The sequence below is a fragment of the Camelus dromedarius genome, chromosome 19, assembly GCF_036321535.1.
Source record: "Camelus dromedarius isolate mCamDro1 chromosome 19, mCamDro1.pat, whole genome shotgun sequence".
Classification (NCBI taxonomy): Eukaryota; Metazoa; Chordata; class Mammalia; order Artiodactyla; family Camelidae; genus Camelus; species Camelus dromedarius.
Window position 1 is genome coordinate 28,507,264 of NC_087454.1, and position 17,530 is coordinate 28,524,793.

A 17,530-nucleotide genomic window follows, 5' to 3' on the forward strand; every position below is an offset into this window, starting at 1 on the left:
GCCAATCCCGGGGTGGCTGTTAGGTCGCGTGACTGGCTAGCAGACTCCGCCCCTCAGAGCAGTCAAAACAATTGCCTCGAGCGGCAGCCATGATGGTTTTAAAGGGGCAGTACCGGCAAGGGTGGCAGCGAGACCGACAGACTGCGGGTGAGTCTTTGAGGGTCCTCTGGGCTGAGAGTTGAGGTCCCGCTACCTCTTTCCTGCACTCCCGGGCAGATGACCAAATGAGCCCCTCCGTCGGATTTCACACACTCCAGTTAGACTCAAAAACTCCGCCCCCCGTGATTCTTCCCGCCCCTCGGCCTCCAGACAGACAGACAGAAGGTCTGCCCCGCCCCCTGCGCTACCTATTGACTCAGTGACCTCGGGATTGTCTGGCCCCGGGTACTCGCTCGCGACGCGGACCTCTTCCCATCACTCTTGCGCATCTCGTTCTATCCCCACCCTGGGCCTCAGGGCATGTCGACAGCCTGGGAAACTTCACCGCACTCCCAGGCCCGCGAGACCAACCCCCAGCGGTGCGTATCCTTGTGATCCCGCAGCCGCTCAGCGGACCTGCCATCCTTCCCTGCATCATTAGGCGTCTGGGAGGCAACCTAAGGTGACTCCTCTCAGAGCCTATTAGAGTGTGATCATGATAGAGACAAAGCCATAGAAGTGACCAGGTCTTCCTCCTCGCCCATTCCCAGACACGCCCCTTGCTGCAGGTCTCAGATCAAATCTCACTTCGTTCTTGGGAGAAAATAACTCCTCAGGCTTGGGGTAGGAGGTTGGCTTGGGGAAGGAGGAGGGACATTGGTCGTCTTTGAAGATCTGTAGGTAGGAGGTGGGAGGGCATTTGTCCTGGGTGGGGCTCTGTGCCAAGTCCTCTGGGTGGCTGTGAAGTTGTGAGAGAAGGGGTGGGAACGCTGGACTTCTGGACTTTGGGCAGGGCAGATCCTTCTGAATCCTTGGCTGCTAGAACAGTTTCTTCCGGGCTCCTGCCTGAACGCCACAACCAAGGGCTATCTATAGGGTAAGAAGATTTCAAAGATGAAAAAGGAGGCCTTTTCAAGGAAGTAGGAAGACATCCTGAGACCTGGGGCTTCAGGCTAGTGGGGAAAGAAGCAGGGCTGACCAGGTTTGGAGATGCTGGGCTTAGCTCTGTGGGTGGAGCAGCCTGAAGACCATGAGCCTCTGGGCCTCTCATGTGGGTCCTGTGGTGAAGGCTCCTCTTCTTTTCCTTCCCTTCTCTTTCTTCATTTAACTTTGAAAGCTGTTCTTCCCTTTTTTTGAAATCTCTGCACTTTTTTCTGTGTATCTCCTGTCTGCTTTAACCCCGTTGCTTCTGCAACTCTCTCAGACACCCTCTGTGTTCCCTGTAGTGCAGCCTCTCCTCTCCTGATTCCCTTTCCTAACCCAAGCTCTCTCTCCAGCTTCTCTGTTCTCTTGTTCCTTAGTTCGAAATCCCTCTGTTACTTCTCAGCACCTTTGTTCCTTCTGCAGTCTTTCTTAGTCAATTCAATTCCTCTTCTTGTCTCTTTCCAACAACCTTAGCTTTGTGTCTAGTGTCGCAAGCTGCCTCCCCGCTGGTCTCTCTCTCTCTCCAGTTAAACCACAGGGGACCCCCCCCCCCACTCACTCTCATCCCTTCATTTGGATCCCCACCACCCTCTACCCAAGGCGTTCAGCCACTCTTTCCTATCTTTACTCCAGTTGAGCTCTGTTGTTTCTCTGTAGCCCAGGCAAGGGCCCCCTGCCAGGATGTCAGGCCTGGTGTTGGGACAGCGGGATGAGACTGCAGGGCACCGGCTCAGCCAGGAGGAGATCCTGGGGAGCACCCGTCTGGTGAGCCAAGGGCTGGAGGCTCTACACAGTGAACACCAGGCTGTGCTGCAAAGCCTCTCCCACACCATCGAGTGTCTGCAGCAGGGAGGCCATGAAGAAGGGCTGGTGCATGAGAAGGCCCGGCAGCTGCGCCGTTCCATGGAAAACATCGAGCTGGGGCTGAGTGAGGCGCAGGTAAGGGGGTAGAGGTAGTGCCAAGTGGCCTAGCTTCGATGGAGGAGCAGTTGTCTGATTGGAGCTTTGGGGTCACTTGGGATCCCCATGTCCTAGATGTTTGCATTCATTCATCCAGTAAATACGTAGTAAGCCTGTACAGTGTGCCAGGCACTACAATTCTGGATGCTAGAGACACGTCACTGAACACAACAGCCATAAAGCTTTGCCATCTTGGAGCTTAAATTCTGGCTAGGGGAGGTAGACAATACACAAATAAGTAAGTGATTCAGTATACCAGAGAGATAATTGCTAAGGTTAAAAGATAAAAATAGAGCAAGGAGAGAGGATACAATTTTAGGTAGAATAGTCGATAAAAGCCTCACTGAAAAGGCACCATTTGAGCAGAGAGTTGAAGATGAGGGAATGAGACGTTGAGATGTACAATAACTGGGGGAAGAGCATCCTGAGCAGAGCAGATGGCAAGTGCAAAGGCCTGGACCTGGAGTCCTCCCGATGAGCTCAACGCGGGTCAGTGCGGTGCAGTGCAGTGCAGTGAATGAGGGGAAGCAAAACAGAAAATGAAGCTGGAGAAGTAATGGGGGTGGGGGCAGGGGACAGAGTGTTTGGAACTGTAGGCCATCAAAAGGACCTTGCTTTTACTTTGAGTGAGACGGAAGCGATTGGAATGTTTTGAGCGGAGGAGTGATGTGGTCTAAATTAACATTTTAAGAAGACCATCAGGCTGCAGGGTTGAGAACAGATTCTAGGGGAACAAGAGCAGAAATAGGGAGGCCAGAGAGGAAGTTATGATCGTCATCCTGGAAGGAATGGATGGTGGTTTGGCCCAGGGCGGTGGCTCTGGCAGTGGTGAGGAGTTGGATCCAGGATATATTTTGAAAGTAGAACCATCATTCTCCAAGCTACCTCCTGACCCCTGTCAGTCTTGCCTCCTCCCGGTAGGCTCCCCTCCCATCTATCCCATAACACTCCTACCCGGAGTCTGACACTCACAGGATGTGCCCACCTAGGTGATGCTGGCTTTGGCCAGCCACCTGAGCACAGTGGAGTCGGAGAAACAGAAGCTGCGGGCTCAGGTCCGGCGGCTGTGCCAGGAGAACCAGTGGCTCCGGGATGAGCTGGCGGGCACCCAGCAGCGGCTGCAGCGCAGTGAACAGGCGGTGGCTCAGCTGGAGGAGGAAAAGAAGCACCTGGAGTTCCTGGGGCAGCTGCGGCAGTACGATGAGGATGGGCACGCTGCGGTGAGCCTGCAGGGCGTGCGGGGGCGGGGTCGCCCCAGGAGTCCTCCTCGAGGGCCAGCAGCCCCCACCTGCCCCAGCCTGGCCGAATTCAGGTCCCAACGCCACTCCAGATGACAGCAAGGGGGAAGTAATAGTCACTCATTCAGTCAACATTCGATGAAATGACTATGAACATGTCAGGCACCATGCACTTGCAGGGGATGGACAATGAACAGGACAGACCGAGAGCCCGCTCTCACAGGTTTATGGGGGAGACAGATAAGCACCGAGGCAATTCCAATTCAGAATCCTAAGTACCCCAGTTAGGGAGAGCACAGCCCAGTTGAACAAGTCCTTCTAAAATCTGGTTTCAAAGTATGTGGAATTTAACCCTCGTTCAACAGGCATTTATATATCTCTGTGCCTTAGGCAGTGCAAGATGTCTATCGGGTAGATGTGAGGAACCACAAAAGGGAGTTCCTGTCCTCTCGAGCTTATACTGTAGCTGTAGGAACAAGGCTTACATGTGGGAACATGTATGTGAACACACAAAGCAGCAGTGCCCGGTGCTGGAGGAGTGGTTGGGTGGGAGGAGTTCCAAGGAGATAGGTTCATGGGGGCTGGAATGGTCTGAAAGATTCACAGAGGAGGGGCGTACAGGGATGGGTAAGATTTAGGTTGGATTTTTTTATTTGAATGGATTAGGAATTGGGGTGGATTTTGGTCAAGGAGGGAGAGGGTGGAGCTTTCTAGACAGAGTGTGTGTGTGCGTGTGACAGATAAGGCTCCAGGGCTGGAAAGGTGGTCTGCCCCAGAGACAGTGGGATGATTTGTATGGGACACACTGGTGATCTGAGCAGGAGAGTTGGAGGTGTTTGTACAAGGCTGCAGGGCCTGGAGGGGCAAAGCACTTTTACCCAGTGTGGAAGCAGGTTGGACAGTGAGGTTTGGGTACTAAGTCCAGGAGTAAGTGGTGGCTGATGAGGGGCATGGGCTGAACTAGACACTTCAGGTACATGTCCATAAGGTCAGACACAGCCCTGCCTTCAGGAGAAACAGGACAGACGTATAATCAGTGTAAGCACACAGGGATCAACACGGGACTATAATTAGTAGAGCTGAGGGGGAGAGAGGTGGAGGCTGGGGGATGAGGGTGCTTGGGAAGGAACCTCTCTGGATGTGAAGGAAGGGAAAGTCATGAGATTCTAGCTGAAGCATCTCTGTATTTTACAAACAACAGAGGCCTAAGCTTGGTGGGACAGATACTGGCCTTCCCAGGGGCGGGGACTTGAACAAGGGACTTAGCCTAAGCCCCACCTGTCAGTGATTTCATGGCTTAGAGGGGGCCTGAAGAGGCCACTGGGACTATCTTGGCCCAGATATGCCACTGCTTCCCTTCCAGGAGGAGAAGGAAGGTGATGCCTCCAAAGATTCTCTGGATGACCTCTTCCCCAATGAGGAGGAAGAGGACCCCAGCAATGGTTGTGAGTCTGCCTCTGGAGTTGGAGGGGGAAGAGGGGCAGCAGGAGGCCGGTCCCAGCTGTGGCTCACCCTGAACACAGGGTGCTCACCATCCAGGGATAGGTTCTCCATTTCCCCTGGAGATGGGCTGGGGACCAGTGCTTTGATTTCCTAAGCCTCCTCCTTATTCATCAACATCTATTAAGTATTTAGTGTGTGTTGGGCACTGTGCTGGGCACTAGGGAGACCACGATGAGCACAACACAGGTCTCACCAGTAAGGAGTTCACTGTCGAGTGGGAGGATGACCCTGGAGGGGAAGAGCATGAGTTCCTCTAGGGGAAGAACCAGCTCTTTCTTATCTCTGTGTCCCTGCACAGCCCCTGGCTCATGCTGGCTGTGTAAATGTTTGTTGAATGAATGAATGACTGGGGGAGCAGATGGGATTGTGCTGGACACAGAGGCAAGAGAATGGGCAAAAGAATAGTAGTTGAGGCTGGTCTCTAGAGGGAGCCTGGTGGGGGTGGGCACAGGCCCAGAACAAGACGTGGAGTGGGAGTGGGGGAGGGCAAACTGCAAAGGGAGAGGCAGCGTTGTCTGAGGAAGTCTCCTAGTCATTTTCTGCGGTGATACAGTGTCCCGCGGCCGGGGCGCCCAGCACAGCGGCTACGAGATCCCAGCGAGGTTGCGGACTCTGCACAACCTGGTGATCCAGTATGCAGCCCAGGGTCGCTACGAGGTAGCTGTGCCACTCTGTAAGCAGGCACTGGAGGACCTGGAGCGCACATCTGGCCGCGACCACCCTGATGTGGCCACCATGCTCAACATCCTGGCTTTGGTGTACCGGTGAGCACTGCCCTCCTCCTTGCCCAAACCTGCCTCTACGTTCCCACCTTCGTCCACCTTTGGCTCCCTTTACTCCTCTCCATAGGGTACCTCTTCCCCCTCCGCGGTGTACCCCACCAGGGGGCTTTCTCCTGTACTAGGAATCATGCTTTCATCCCTGAGCCCTTGACCTCAGAGAATACACATCCCTCAGCTCTGGGCAGGGTCTCTTTCTCTCTGTTTTTGTCTCTTGTGTCCTGTAACTTGTGGCCTCCTCTGGGCATGGCAACACTCCAGGTGTGTCGGTGAACCCTTCTCACCCCTCCCACCAGGATTCCCTTCATGGGGGACCCCAATCCCTAAATGTACCTCAGTTGTCCCAAAGGGAAGGAGGTAAGGAGATGGCTTGGGGGCAGAGTTCAGGGTAACCCTTTTTCACTTTTGTCCTCTTACAGGGACCAGAATAAGTATAAGGAAGCTGCCCACCTGCTAAATGATGCCCTCAGCATCCGAGAGCGCACCCTAGGCCCGGACCACCCTGCTGTCAGTAGTCCTTGCCCTCCTTACCCTGTGCCTTCTTAGCTTGTCCATCCTCTGCCCTCAGCCCGCTCCCTGGGGGTGTTCAGGAAAGAGGCATGAGGATGCCTTTCTCTCAGGCACTGGCTGCTGATCCCAGTGGTTCTCAACTCTCTGAGACCCAATGACTCCTTTTTTTTAAATTAATTAAAAAAAATTTTATTGTCGGGGGAGGTAATTAGGTTTACTTATTTATTTTTAGAGGAGGTACTGGGGATTAAACCCAGGACCTTGTGTACGTTAAGCATGCTCTCTACCACTTGAGCTATATACCCTCCACCCAATGACCCCTTCTTATAATGAGTATTTTCCTGAAATTTAACTCATAGATAATGTAACCTACTTGCACATATAGTTTCCCAAAAAATTGAATGATACTCTATTAATATGAAAGAGAATCAAGGAAAGTAATTTATAATAAAATGATACATATAATTTCTAAATCACAATAAAATGAAAGAACAGCTGTATTGAGTATAGCAACAGTGGAGGACATAATGTAGTAGTCTCATACGTAACGAGTGAAGAACTTTAGATTTAGAAGAAGTAAAGCCAGCAAGTCATTCTATGTAAAAGTATGTACCAGGAAAATGACAAAGCAGAAGAATTGATGCATATGAGATTAAAATCCAGTGTTAGAATAAGTAATAACAAACCAGATTTAGTTGTTCATGATAAGAGAAAGAGAGAAATAACCTTAAGTAGGGATAATATGCCAAGACAAATGCTAGATTGTCAGAGTGGAATAAGAAATCAGCTATTTTTGAAAATGAGCTGACCGTGAAAATAATTCCCTGTCTTATGCCGTGTGATAGACAGGGGTGATGCATCTCAGAAAACAGAACTCCTGTTTTGATATCCCAGCAAGTGTCAAAGCATCTATTCAGCGTTTGAATGTCTGGCAGGACATTTAAAAGTTGGCAGGGCTGTCCCACACATGCACAACATCTGTAACATCCTTGCCTCCCCAAAGGTTAACAGTGCCCCCAATCTTTATGGCAACCAAAAAAAACCCTGCTCCCAGAATGTCTTAACACTCTCCTTAGATGGGGAGACCACCCTCACCTCACGGGGAAACTTAGAGCCATTGGGTTCGGCAGTGTCCCTTCCCCTACCTCTGGCCCTGCTGTTCGAGGTCCGTTGCAGCATCAGCATCTGATGGCGACAGGCCTATCTTCCCAGGTGGCTGCCACACTCAACAATCTGGCTGTGCTCTATGGCAAAAGGGGCAAATACAAGGAGGCGGAGCCGCTGTGCCAGCGGGCACTGGAGATTCGAGAACAGGTGCTCGTGCCCTCTACCCGTCCTTGCATGCTGCGGTGACCCCTTCTCCATGGTCTCTCTTCCAGTCTGCCCTCTTCCCTCACTTCTTTTTGTCTCACCCCCCATCTCTGCCTTGTGCTTTGTTCCATCTTTCCCTTCCGCTTGCTCCCTGCATGGGCACATGCCCACACACACACAGACACACACACACACACAGACACACACACACACACAGACATACACACACACAGACAGACACACACACAGACACACACACATCACAGCTATTGATCTTTTGCATCCCTTCAGGTCCTGGGCACCGACCACCCCGATGTGGCAAAGCAGCTGAACAACCTGGCCCTGTTGTGCCAAAACCAGGGCAAGTATGAGGCCGTGGAACGTTATTACCGGCGGGCACTGGCCATCTACGAGGGGCAGCTGGGGCCGGACAACCCTAATGTAGCCCGAACCAAGAACAACCTGGTAAGGGATGGAGGAGTAAGGGCCGTGGGAGGAGGCGGGGGTTGGAGGAAGCATCATAGTTTGGTTCACTAACCTCATCGCCTTTGTGCCCATCTCTGGGGCTGCCTTTGGGGCTGAGGGTTCTGCTTCCTCCCGGTGGGAAGGCAGAAGGGCCACTGCCCCTTGAGAGTGGAGTGGGAACACCTGGGACCCTGCAGCTCGAAAAGGAGGTGTGAGGAGGATCTCTGGGGAGAGTCATAAAGAGACCAAGACGTGGACATCCCAGACCTGGCTGTGTCCTGACCTCCTCTCTTGCTCCTGTGTTTTTCCCTTCCTGCCCTAGGCTTCCTGTTACCTGAAACAGGGCAAATATGCTGAGGCTGAGACGCTCTATAAAGAGATCCTGACCCGCGCCCACGTGCAGGAGTTTGGGTCTGTGGATGGTGAGTGGGGACGGCCGGGGCAGGGAGGAAAGGAAATGCAGATCAAAGGTTGGGGGTTTGACCACAGTGGTTCTCGAGGGAGCCAGACCCCTTTAGTCCAGCTCTGTCAGCCTCTGGGTCCTGGCTCCCCCCATACCATCCAGCTCTGTTCTCTAATCTTGCCCTCCCATCCCATGTATCACCCCCAGACAACCACAAGCCCATCTGGATGCATGCAGAAGAGCGGGAGGAAATGAGCAAAGTGAGTGAGGGGGCCCAGCCTGGGGAACCTGAGCCTACCAGGGCCTCTGACTTTCCCCTGCACCAGCCCAGCTCCTCATTTCCCACATGAGCACCAGCCCCGGATGCACGGTGCCTTCCCCAGCCCAGCCTGCACCCCAGCCCTGTGCCAGCTTGCATCCCAGCATCTCTGTACTCTCATCTCTGCCTTCTCCTCCCTCTCTGTCCTCCCGCAGAGCCGGCACCGAGAGGGCAGCACACCCTATGCTGAGTATGGAGGCTGGTACAAGGCCTGCAAAGTAAGCAGGTGAGCTGCCAGTGAGAAGCCGGTTTGGCTCCGATGTCTTCGGAGCCCAGATCCCAGCCTTCTGGACCTTCCCCCTCTTCCCTTTCATCTTCCCTTGGCCTTAGCTCCACTCCCTCCTAGTTTTCTGAACCCACCTTCTCTTCCTTCCCTGGTCTCACCCACCACAGCCCCACAGTGAACACGACTCTGAGAAACCTGGGAGCTCTGTACAGGCGCCAGGGAAAGCTGGAGGCAGCTGAGACCCTGGAGGAATGTGCCCTGCGTTCCCGGAAACAGGTCAGAGACCAGGAGGGGAAGGAGGTCAGGAAGGTAGGGCCCTGGGATGGGACGGGGAACCACTGAGGCTTCTTGTGAGTCTCTGAAGAGTAAAGAGGAAGACGAGGAGAGGAAGGTGAGACACTCTTGTGGTTGTGGTTGTGGTTGTTTTTAAGTGTATTCTTACCCCCTACCTTCCGTTTGTGGTTCAAGGTTCACTCCACTAAATGGGACTATTAACAGGGAAGCCCTGCTCTCTCACAACATGAAGAACCTTCTGAGGAGGGGCATGGTGGAATGGGTGAGAGGGTGGCAGTTGAGGGGAGCCCTAAATCAGAGTTTCTCAAATTGCGGGTCTTGGCTCGTTAGTGAGTCCTGAAATCCACTCAGCGTGGGCCATGGCTAAAGATAGATGTGAATCTATATGTAGGGATGCTTTGCAGATAGAAAAGGTGGGCATTTCCTTTCCAGAATGTACTGAGGCAGCACAAGGGAAAATGTTGTCTTTGCTGTGGCTGATGGTGAAGAAGTTGGAAAGCCCCACCCTGAGGAGTTCAGAAGTGGGAAGTTCCAGCTCCTTCCTTTTCCTTCCAGGGCACTGACCCTATCAGCCAGACCAAGGTGGCTGAGCTGCTTGGGGAGGGTGACAGTGGAAGGACTTTCCACGAGGGTCTTGGAGGCAGCGTGAAATTTGGGGGAGGTGAAGATGCCTCCGTGGCTGTGGAGTGGTCAGGGGTAAGTCTGATCATTTCCCCTTGCTCTCTCCTGCCCCTCCTGCTGCTGCCAGTGTGATCCCGTAGGATGTGGATGGGATATGAGGGCGCGTTGTTCCCATCCCAGTTCAGTTCTCCCATCCTTCTCAGGGGTCTCTCTGCAAGCCAGCTGTGGACAGGGCTCTCGTTGTCAGTCACTGGGCTTTTGGGAGCCGGGGGAGATGTGCAGAATAAATGGCAGGAGGAGACCCAGAAGCCAGTCTGCCTGGGATCCCCTTAGCTTCCATTCCCCATCCCTCTCTGCCAGGATGGCAGTGGGGCCCTGCAGAGGAGCGGCTCTCTAGGCAAGATCCGGGATGTGCTTCGTAGAAGCAGCGAACTTTTGGTGAGAAAGCTCCAGGGGACCGAGCCCCGACCCTCCAGGTACACAGTGTGACTGAGATGTGGCAGAGCAGCCAGGTGAGCCCTGGCCTCCAGCTCCTCTTGGCCCCTCATCTCTGAAGGACAAGTGTCTTGGAGAGAAAAGTGGAGGAGGTCAATGGGATGGCATGGACAGAGAATGTGGGAAAAACGGCTACCCTAGTCGGGGTGTTGGGGGGGAACACCACCCGAGCTGATGCTGGCTACTGATGCAGATAAGAGAGCTTGTACGTGTGTGTTGGGGCGGCGGGTCGGATAGTGGAGAGGCAGTGATTTCATTTCCGGTGGGTGGTTGTGCCCAAGAGGCCCATAGCTTTTGGGCCACCCACAGGGAAGAGAAGAGGCCTCAATTCTTTCTTTTCCATCATAGCAGCAACATGAAGCGGGCAGCCTCCTTGAACTATCTGAACCAGCCCAGTGCAGCACCCCTCCAGGTGAGAGTAGGGCTCGTAAGCATATTGGTGGGTGAGAAGGAAAGGACAAGCCCAGTGGGGGAGGGGAGAGTCATCTGGGATGAAGACTCTGTCAGGGAATTGGAGGTGGGCAGACAGGAATCAGGCAGACAGCTTGTTGTGGGTAGTGACCACCAAGGGACAGTTTCGGGCTAGAGATAGTAGCAAATAAATTAATCAGGAGGGGAACAGGAATTGATGTTCTCTGAACATTCAAGAATGATTTGGGGATACTAATGGCTTTTCCTATTCAGCCACCACACTCCTCACCTGGGGGACTCAGGACTCTGTAGATGAGAAAGGAAAAAGAAAAAAGTATTAACTCATCTCCATTTGAGCAAACAGCAATGGCAATTTTTTTTTAACATTTTTTATTGATTTATAATCATTTTACAATGTTGTGTCAAATTCCAGTGTTCAGCACAATTTTTCAGTTATTCATGGACATATACACACTCATTGTCACATTTTTTTCTCTGTGAGTTATCAAGCAATGACAATTTAATGGGAAATAATCACTTGTATCAACGCATTCAAAGTATATGCCAATATTCATGTGGTTCTTCCAGGTATTTTCTCCATCACATTGTGGCTTTCTGGGAAATCCCAGTAAAGGCTAAACAAAGCCCCAGAGCTTGGGTTGAGGTTACAGGGTCCGTCCTAGGTCCAGAGAGAGATTGCAGCCTTGAGATGGACAGGCTCCAGGGGACAGTCTTTGGGAGGCTGAGGTCCCTGGGTTGATGGCATGATGTTGTTGGTTTCAGGTCTCCCGGGGCCTCAGCGCCAGCAGTATGGACCTCTCTTCAAGCAGCTGACATTCAACCCCCACCCCAGGTCTGCTGGGTACCCCCACAGCCCTCACAGCATTCCCTGTTGCTCCTAGCTCTTCCAACCCCAAGGTGGGGCAGTGAAGGGGGAGCAGATAACCAGAAGATTGCTGCTGCCCTTAGGGTCTTGGCTCCCTCCTCAGGAATCCCCCTCAGGAAGGACCCTCAGGACATCTTCTCCCCATCCTGTGGTCCTCTAGAGTAGATAGCTCCAAGGCCCCCAAGGTGGGCAAGGAGCAGGTACGCACCTCCGATGCAGCGTGCTGCTGGCTTTTCTGTCAGAGGGTTCGAGGCTGGCCAGCCAGCCTGCCTTGCCCTGGCCTTCCTTGTTCCCTCTGCTGCCTCACTTCAGGTCCATGTATTTCACTTTTCTTAAATAAAAGAATCAGGTAACCATTCAGCCACAGGAGTCCTGATTGAAAAGGGAAGGAAGCAAGGGTTGAGTTGGGGCCCTTCCCAGGAGGGCGAAGGGCAGTGATGGATGGGGCGGAAGGAGGAACGTTGCTTCTTGGATCTGTTCTTTCGTCCGTCCCCTGTTTGTATCCTCTCCAGTAGGGCCTGCAGGAAGGCATCTGGGGGGTGGGGGAGGCCCAAAACCAAAGAGAAGGTGCTGTGTACTGGGTTATCAGGGACATGTGGTAGCCATGTGTCAGGACCCTGGAGTCCTGGCGCCACTGCTCCCAGCCTGTGAGGCCGTCTGTGGCGGCCCCTCCTCCCCCCAGCTGCTTGGGGGAAGGGAGGTCTAAGAAGGCCTGGGGGGCCCTCCAGAGCTCCGGAGGGGGACGAGGCACTTAACTATCCATCCCCTCTCAGCATATCCTGGAGGCCCAGCAGCAGCTGGGGCCCATCTTCTAAAGCTTGACTCCTCCTGACCCGCCTCCTACACCCCTTGCTGCTTTCACAACAAAGAAAGAATGTGGGGGTGGTGTCGCTAGGGGGGGGTGCCTGGAACAAGGGCTGTACTGGGCCTCCCCACAGCTGGAGACTTGGCCATGCCCTGACACAGCCCAGACTGCCTGTAGATGGACTTGGGATGAATTTGTCAGTTTAACAGCCTTCAGAGAGCCCATTCTCTTTACACCTTTGGGCTCAGATTGGTCCAGAGTCAAACCAGACCCTAGTCATGCACTAACTGGTCCCTCACTTTCCAGGCTACATCTCTCCTGGAGCTCCACAGTACCTCCAGGGTACCTTGCTTAGGGACACCAAGGACACTCTTCTGTTCTAGGTTTCCCTGAGGATTTCAGGTTGTTGAGAAGTGAGCTAGAGTCCACCTTTCTCCCCACTACCCAGAGAATTTGGGGGAAGTGTTGGTCAGAGCCCTCAAGAAAGCCCAGAACCAACCATCTTCCGCAGGAGCCATGGAATCACAAAAGTCACTTTGGGCCCCCTGACTCCCTGAAGACTAGGCGGTAGGCACAGCCTCCGCTCCCCTACCTCGTTCAGGAGGTCCCCGCACTCCCCTGGGACGCCTTCCCTCTGTCCTGGAACCATCTCCAGACCCCTCCCCCAACTGCGAGCTCCTCCCCAACACAGCGGGGAGGGGGCGTCTAGGGGGCGGGGCGCCGCGCGGCGGCTGGCGGGGAAGGGGCGTCGCGGGGCGGGGCTTGGAGGCGGCGGCGGCGGCGGCGGCGGCGGCGGCGGCGCGCGAGGACTCGGAGGTACCCGGCGCGCGCGGCTCCGGGTCGGGACGCCTCGGGCTCGGGCTCCGGCTGCTGCAGCGGCGCCCGCGCTCCTGTGCGCTCGGCCTCCTGGCCCGCCAGGGAGTGCAGACCGCAAGCCCGCCGTGCTCCCGCCCACTCCGTTCCCCGGGCCTGCGGCGATGGGAGCCGCGCGCGGAGCCCTGAGGAGCCCCCGCCGGCTGCCTCTTCTCAGCGTCCTGCTGCTGCCGCTGTTGGGCGGTGAGTCCCGGCGAGCTGGGGGAGCTCGGCTCGGGGAGCGCGGGAGCCCCGCGGGGTAAAGTGAGCACCGGGGAGGTGGGCTTGGGCGGCTGGAGCGGGAGAGACACCCGGACGTAGGGCAGGGGCTCGCTGGGGAGGGGCGAAGTCCCGGCAACTGGGAGGTGGCGAAGCCCCCCGGCACTCGCCCAGGGCCCCTCTCGCCCCCGCGCCCTCGAGGACGCGTTTCCAGCCTCCCTAGAGTTTTCCCGGCCTGAGCCGAGAGTTTGCTCGGGAGTTGTCGGCTCCCGGGCCCCGGTGGGGAGTTTCTTTGAGGGAAAGAAACGACTGCCCTCCACTTAGGGGGTGCAACTCGGTAGTTGGCGGTGGGGGAGACCGAGTCCCCGCGACAGGCTCAGCCTAGGTGAGGGAGGCTGGCCTGGGGCCGGATGAGGGATCGACCTGCGGCGCGCAGGGCGCGGAGCTTTTGTTACCTATGCCGGCCCGGCGCTCCCGGCTTCCCTCCTCCAAGTTCCTGGGCTAGGCTGGGACCCCGATGGCCCTGATGGTGAGGGCGGAAGAAAGGAAGAATGAGGGGCCGCCCCATCTCCTCCAGCTCCTGGGCCCGATCCCTGAACCCTCTCCCTGCCAGGGTCGGATCTGGGGAGCTGAGAATCCCAGGCTGTCGCGGTGACTAATGTGTGAAGGCCGCTGCCAAAATCGGGCATGGCCGGCCTGCAAAGGTGCGGACGGGATTGGTTCTGCTCCTTCCTGGATTTCCATCCTCTCTCTTCCCCACACGGAAAGAAAATCTCTCTTTTCTATGGGCAGAAAGGCAAAAAAGAGTTCATTCTGTCTTCTTGGAGGGCCTCAGCATTTTGAGGAGGGTGCGGCCTCTATCTCCGGGGCCGACTGGACGAGACCCCTCTATCCCACACACCTTTATTTCCTGGCCAGGTCACACCTGAGAGTCACCACTGAGATGTTGAAGTGCTTTAGAGGAAAGCGCCAAGCTACCCGCACACCCCAACCAGTCTGGAGTGGAAGTTTGACCCTTGCCCCACCCCACTTCCAAAACACGAAATCTTTGGTGAGGATCCTGGCAGCAGCCCTTGCTTGGGGAACCCTGCCCAGGAGACCTGGTCCTGGCTTATCACTTTCCTCTTCCTTTGAAGAGTAGCCATGGGGAGGGTGGGGGGTAGAGAATTGCTTTTTCTGACATCTTCCTGGCCTGCCAGCTGTCAAGGGGGTTTGGTATGGATGAAATCAACTTCTCCTCTACCCCTAGTTGTAAAAGGAGAGGTAATTGTCACCTGGGGCCGAGGTAAGAACAAGTTCTCGGGATTTGTAGGTTTTTCTGGAGCCGCTCTGTGTTCCTTCTGATGTGTGGGATGGTTAAGCTCATGGCAGAACCCACATCTGCTCCCAGAGGAAGTATGAAAGTTTTTTGCATGGCCAGGATTGGGGGCCCAGCCATATGGGCTGGTAGCCCGAGCTCACAGCTTTCCTAGGTCGGTGGACTGTTCGAGTTTTGGTGTGTGGGTCACCTGATATGGCTGCCTTCACTGCTGATGTTTAGAGTTCTGGAGTCCAGGGAAGATTCTGGTGGAGACGGGCTCTTGTTCAACAAATGCCAAATTCCTAAATTCCTTCCGTGAGAAGACGACTCTGATGTTAATCAATGTTAATCCGGTGACGGGTGTTTAGCAGGGGCGGAGGGAGGGTTCCTGGGGGTCAGGGGCGGGGGGTTGGGGGGAAGTTAGGGCAGGCTGAGGGCTTGGGACTGGAGGTCTGGAATCTCCTCTGGGGGTGAGAGATGTCTTGTGCTCAACAAAGGAACATTTTAATGAGAGCCTTAAATCAGTTCCACCAAATGTGCCTTGGTGTGGAACCTGCCCGTGTGCTGTAAACAGTTTCAGCCGAGGCTGGGCGCCTGCTGTCTGTCTTCCAGTGAAATCCAGGGACTCAACCCACCCCTGGACACATGACTTCAGGGGGGCAACGATTTTTAAATGGATTACAGTAGATTTTTCCATCTCATTGTTTAACTGTGTAATTAGCTGGAGTTGTAGTGAGACCCCGCTGTTAATAAGGCTGGAGTAAGGGACCTAGGCCGACTAGTTTTGTGGATTAGGCCATTTTGAAGTTTGGGTAATTATGCTGTAAATGTCTGAGGATCTTTCCAAACTTTGAGATCCCCATTGTGATAAATATGGTGGAGGAGGAGGGGGCTTGACGTTTGAAACCTGGGCTTCTTCACCCCGCCGTTGGAATGGTAAGTTGTGGTCACTGCCCACCCCTGTTCCCATCCCCCTCTCTGGGTACTTTCCTCTAGGCTCTTGTTTCTTTGGGGAAATTGAGTTGTCACGTCCTGAGATAGTTTCTGCAGCCTGTAATTCAAGCCTTTTATCAGTGATTCAGGCCTTTCTCAGATGTTAGGGAGTATGGCGGGAGGACAAGGGTAATCTCTGCATGTCACTTAACCAGAGGACCTAGTCACACTCCTAGCATTCAGGGCAGGGTTAAGTGGGGAAGAGAGCCCAGGCTGTGGAGATGCAGTGTTTGGCAAAACAGCAACTCAAACTCTTTGACAGGCCCTGTGGCCCTGGCAGATTTCTTAACCTCACAGTTTGCCTTCTCTGTCAAGGGACTTACTTCCTGGAGTTGTGCTGAGGATTAAATGTAATGACGTATAGAAAGGGCCCTTTCTTGTTCTTCCTCTCCAGTGGTGTGCTCCCAACATACCTTCCCAGCTGTGCAGTCACCCCAACAATAAACATTTTCCACTCACTGAAACCCTCCATTCCAGCCCATCTCGGCTCTTTCAGACCTTTCTTTCCTTTCTGGCCAGTCCCCTAGTATGTGTTGCCTCCCCTCTCTTTTGCCTCGCCCCACCTCTGCTTCCTCCCAGAACACGATCGCCTAGAGAACTTCTGGTCTCTTAGGACACCTTCCATATTTTGGCCCCACTTGGGTTTTAACTTAATGACGAGATTTAACTTTCATCACGGTATCTTATTCATAGTGGGTCCTTATCTAGGTTTATTAAAAGGTGAATGAAGCTTTCGGGTAAAGGGCAGAGTGACCAGTGCAAAGGTAAACAGCCCCTTTGCCTGCTAGGCAGCAGGGGGTCTTCTGTGCCCTTTCCGTCTTCTCTGGGTTGGGGTTGCCTGTTTCCCCTCCTTCTGTCTGCTCTACCATGACGCGATCAAGGAACCAGATCTTCCTTCCCTGTTTCTGGGCTGTCTGTCCTTTGTGGTGGTTTTCTGAGTTTTGCTGTGGCAGGGGTTCGGGTTTTCTCCAAGAGTTCTGGGCATGGGCATCTGTTCTCTGTATGAAGCTGACCTGCCCGGAAAGGCCACAGCTTAACAACTATGAGCTCTGTAACAGAGACCTGGACTGTCCACAACTTTGCCACCCAAAACAACGTCCAAAGACAAGCGGCATCAGCATTCCCTGGGAGCATGAATTGGAGTACCAGTCTTCATTTTAACAAGTGCCCCAGGTGACTGCACTCAAGGCTCCAGAAGTCCTGCTTGAAGCGTCGCTCCTAATATAGAAATGCAAGGTACAGAGCTTTCCTGTTGCAACGATAGGAATCTGGGGCCCTAGATCTTGCATGTTATTTGAAGACTCACTCTCAGTAACTTTTAGGTCATGTGAACACTCTCCAGTGCTATGTATACACTTAAAAATTACTTCATTTTGGGTTGCATTTGAATTAGATTGTGTCAGGAAATGCATCCACTAAATGTGTGACTCCGGAAGGTGTTCAGCATTAAGTGCAAAGTTCAATTCCTCTTGGAGCCTCTGCTTTTCCTAGGGGAGCGTGTCTCACTTTATAATGAGAGCCAGTGGAGAAACTGGATTTGTTAGGTAGAATTTTGGTCTGTGGACGACTTTTCAGGAATACATTTATTTATTTTTATTTTTATTTATTTATTTATTTTATTCAGGAATACATTTAGTCCATCAATGGAGGCAATGTGTCCACTGGGCTGCGACAGTTGTTGTAATTACTAAGGTTTTGGAGGATTTCGTATTTTGGAGTGAGGCGGGTTTGTGTGAGTTCTGTGTGTGTTTAAGCCAGTGCAGCTTCTGTGAGATTCATCTGGGATGGAGGCTGGCCAGTTCAGACTCTTAATATTTGAGCCAAGAGCATTTGGGGCCAGGGATTCAGTCTTTGGTGTGTTCCTGATGGAAGAAAGGG

The 17,530-nt window shown here is 53.7% G+C and overlaps 2 protein-coding genes across 5 annotated transcripts in view; both read left to right on the top strand.

Annotated features, from left to right (window-relative positions):
- Positions 1-52: 52 nt before the first annotated feature.
- Positions 53-11,843, top strand: KLC4 (kinesin light chain 4). Of its 4 annotated transcripts, none has more exons than XM_010979498.3 (16): positions 53-147; positions 1,720-2,001; positions 3,012-3,242; positions 4,624-4,705; positions 5,317-5,527; positions 5,962-6,049; positions 7,265-7,366; positions 7,655-7,828; positions 8,151-8,250; positions 8,439-8,491; positions 8,706-8,776; positions 8,944-9,052; positions 9,626-9,766; positions 10,052-10,167; positions 10,535-10,598; positions 11,381-11,843. In XM_010979498.3, the coding sequence occupies exons 2-16, from the start codon at positions 1,744-1,746 to the stop codon at positions 11,429-11,431; spliced, it is 1,851 nt and encodes a 616-aa protein (XP_010977800.1). In that variant the 5' UTR covers positions 53-147; positions 1,720-1,743; the 3' UTR covers positions 11,432-11,843. The 4 variants fall into 4 exon arrangements, with proteins under 4 accessions (XP_010977800.1, XP_031290525.1, XP_010977801.1 ...); XM_031434665.2 differs by having other exon boundaries at positions 10,538-10,598; XM_010979499.3 differs by lacking the exon at positions 53-147 and adding an exon at positions 170-518.
- A 1,244-nt stretch (positions 11,844-13,087) lies between these two features.
- PTK7 (protein tyrosine kinase 7 (inactive)) overlaps positions 13,088-17,530 on the top strand; it is a 56,013-nt gene continuing 51,570 nt past the window's right edge. Inside the window, exon 1 of the mRNA XM_031434661.2 lies at positions 13,088-13,344. Coding sequence (XP_031290521.2) covers positions 13,266-13,344 — 79 coding nt within the window. The 5' untranslated portion in view covers positions 13,088-13,265. The remainder of the gene's footprint in view (positions 13,345-17,530) is intronic.

What these genes read in the sequence shown, in the direction of transcription:
- KLC4 (XM_010979498.3), top strand. Translation starts at nt 1,744, where the DNA reads ATGTCAGGCCTGGTGTTGGGACAGCGGGATGAGACTGCAGGGCACCGG. An exon ending in ATCCTGGCTTTGGTGTACCG is followed by an intron (nt 5,528 to 5,961) that starts GTGAGCACTGCC and finishes GTCCTCTTACAG; the next exon opens with GGACCAGAATAAGTATAAGG. An exon ending in TGGCTGTGGAGTGGTCAGGG is followed by an intron (nt 9,767 to 10,051) that starts GTAAGTCTGATC and finishes CCTCTCTGCCAG; the next exon opens with GATGGCAGTGGGGCCCTGCA.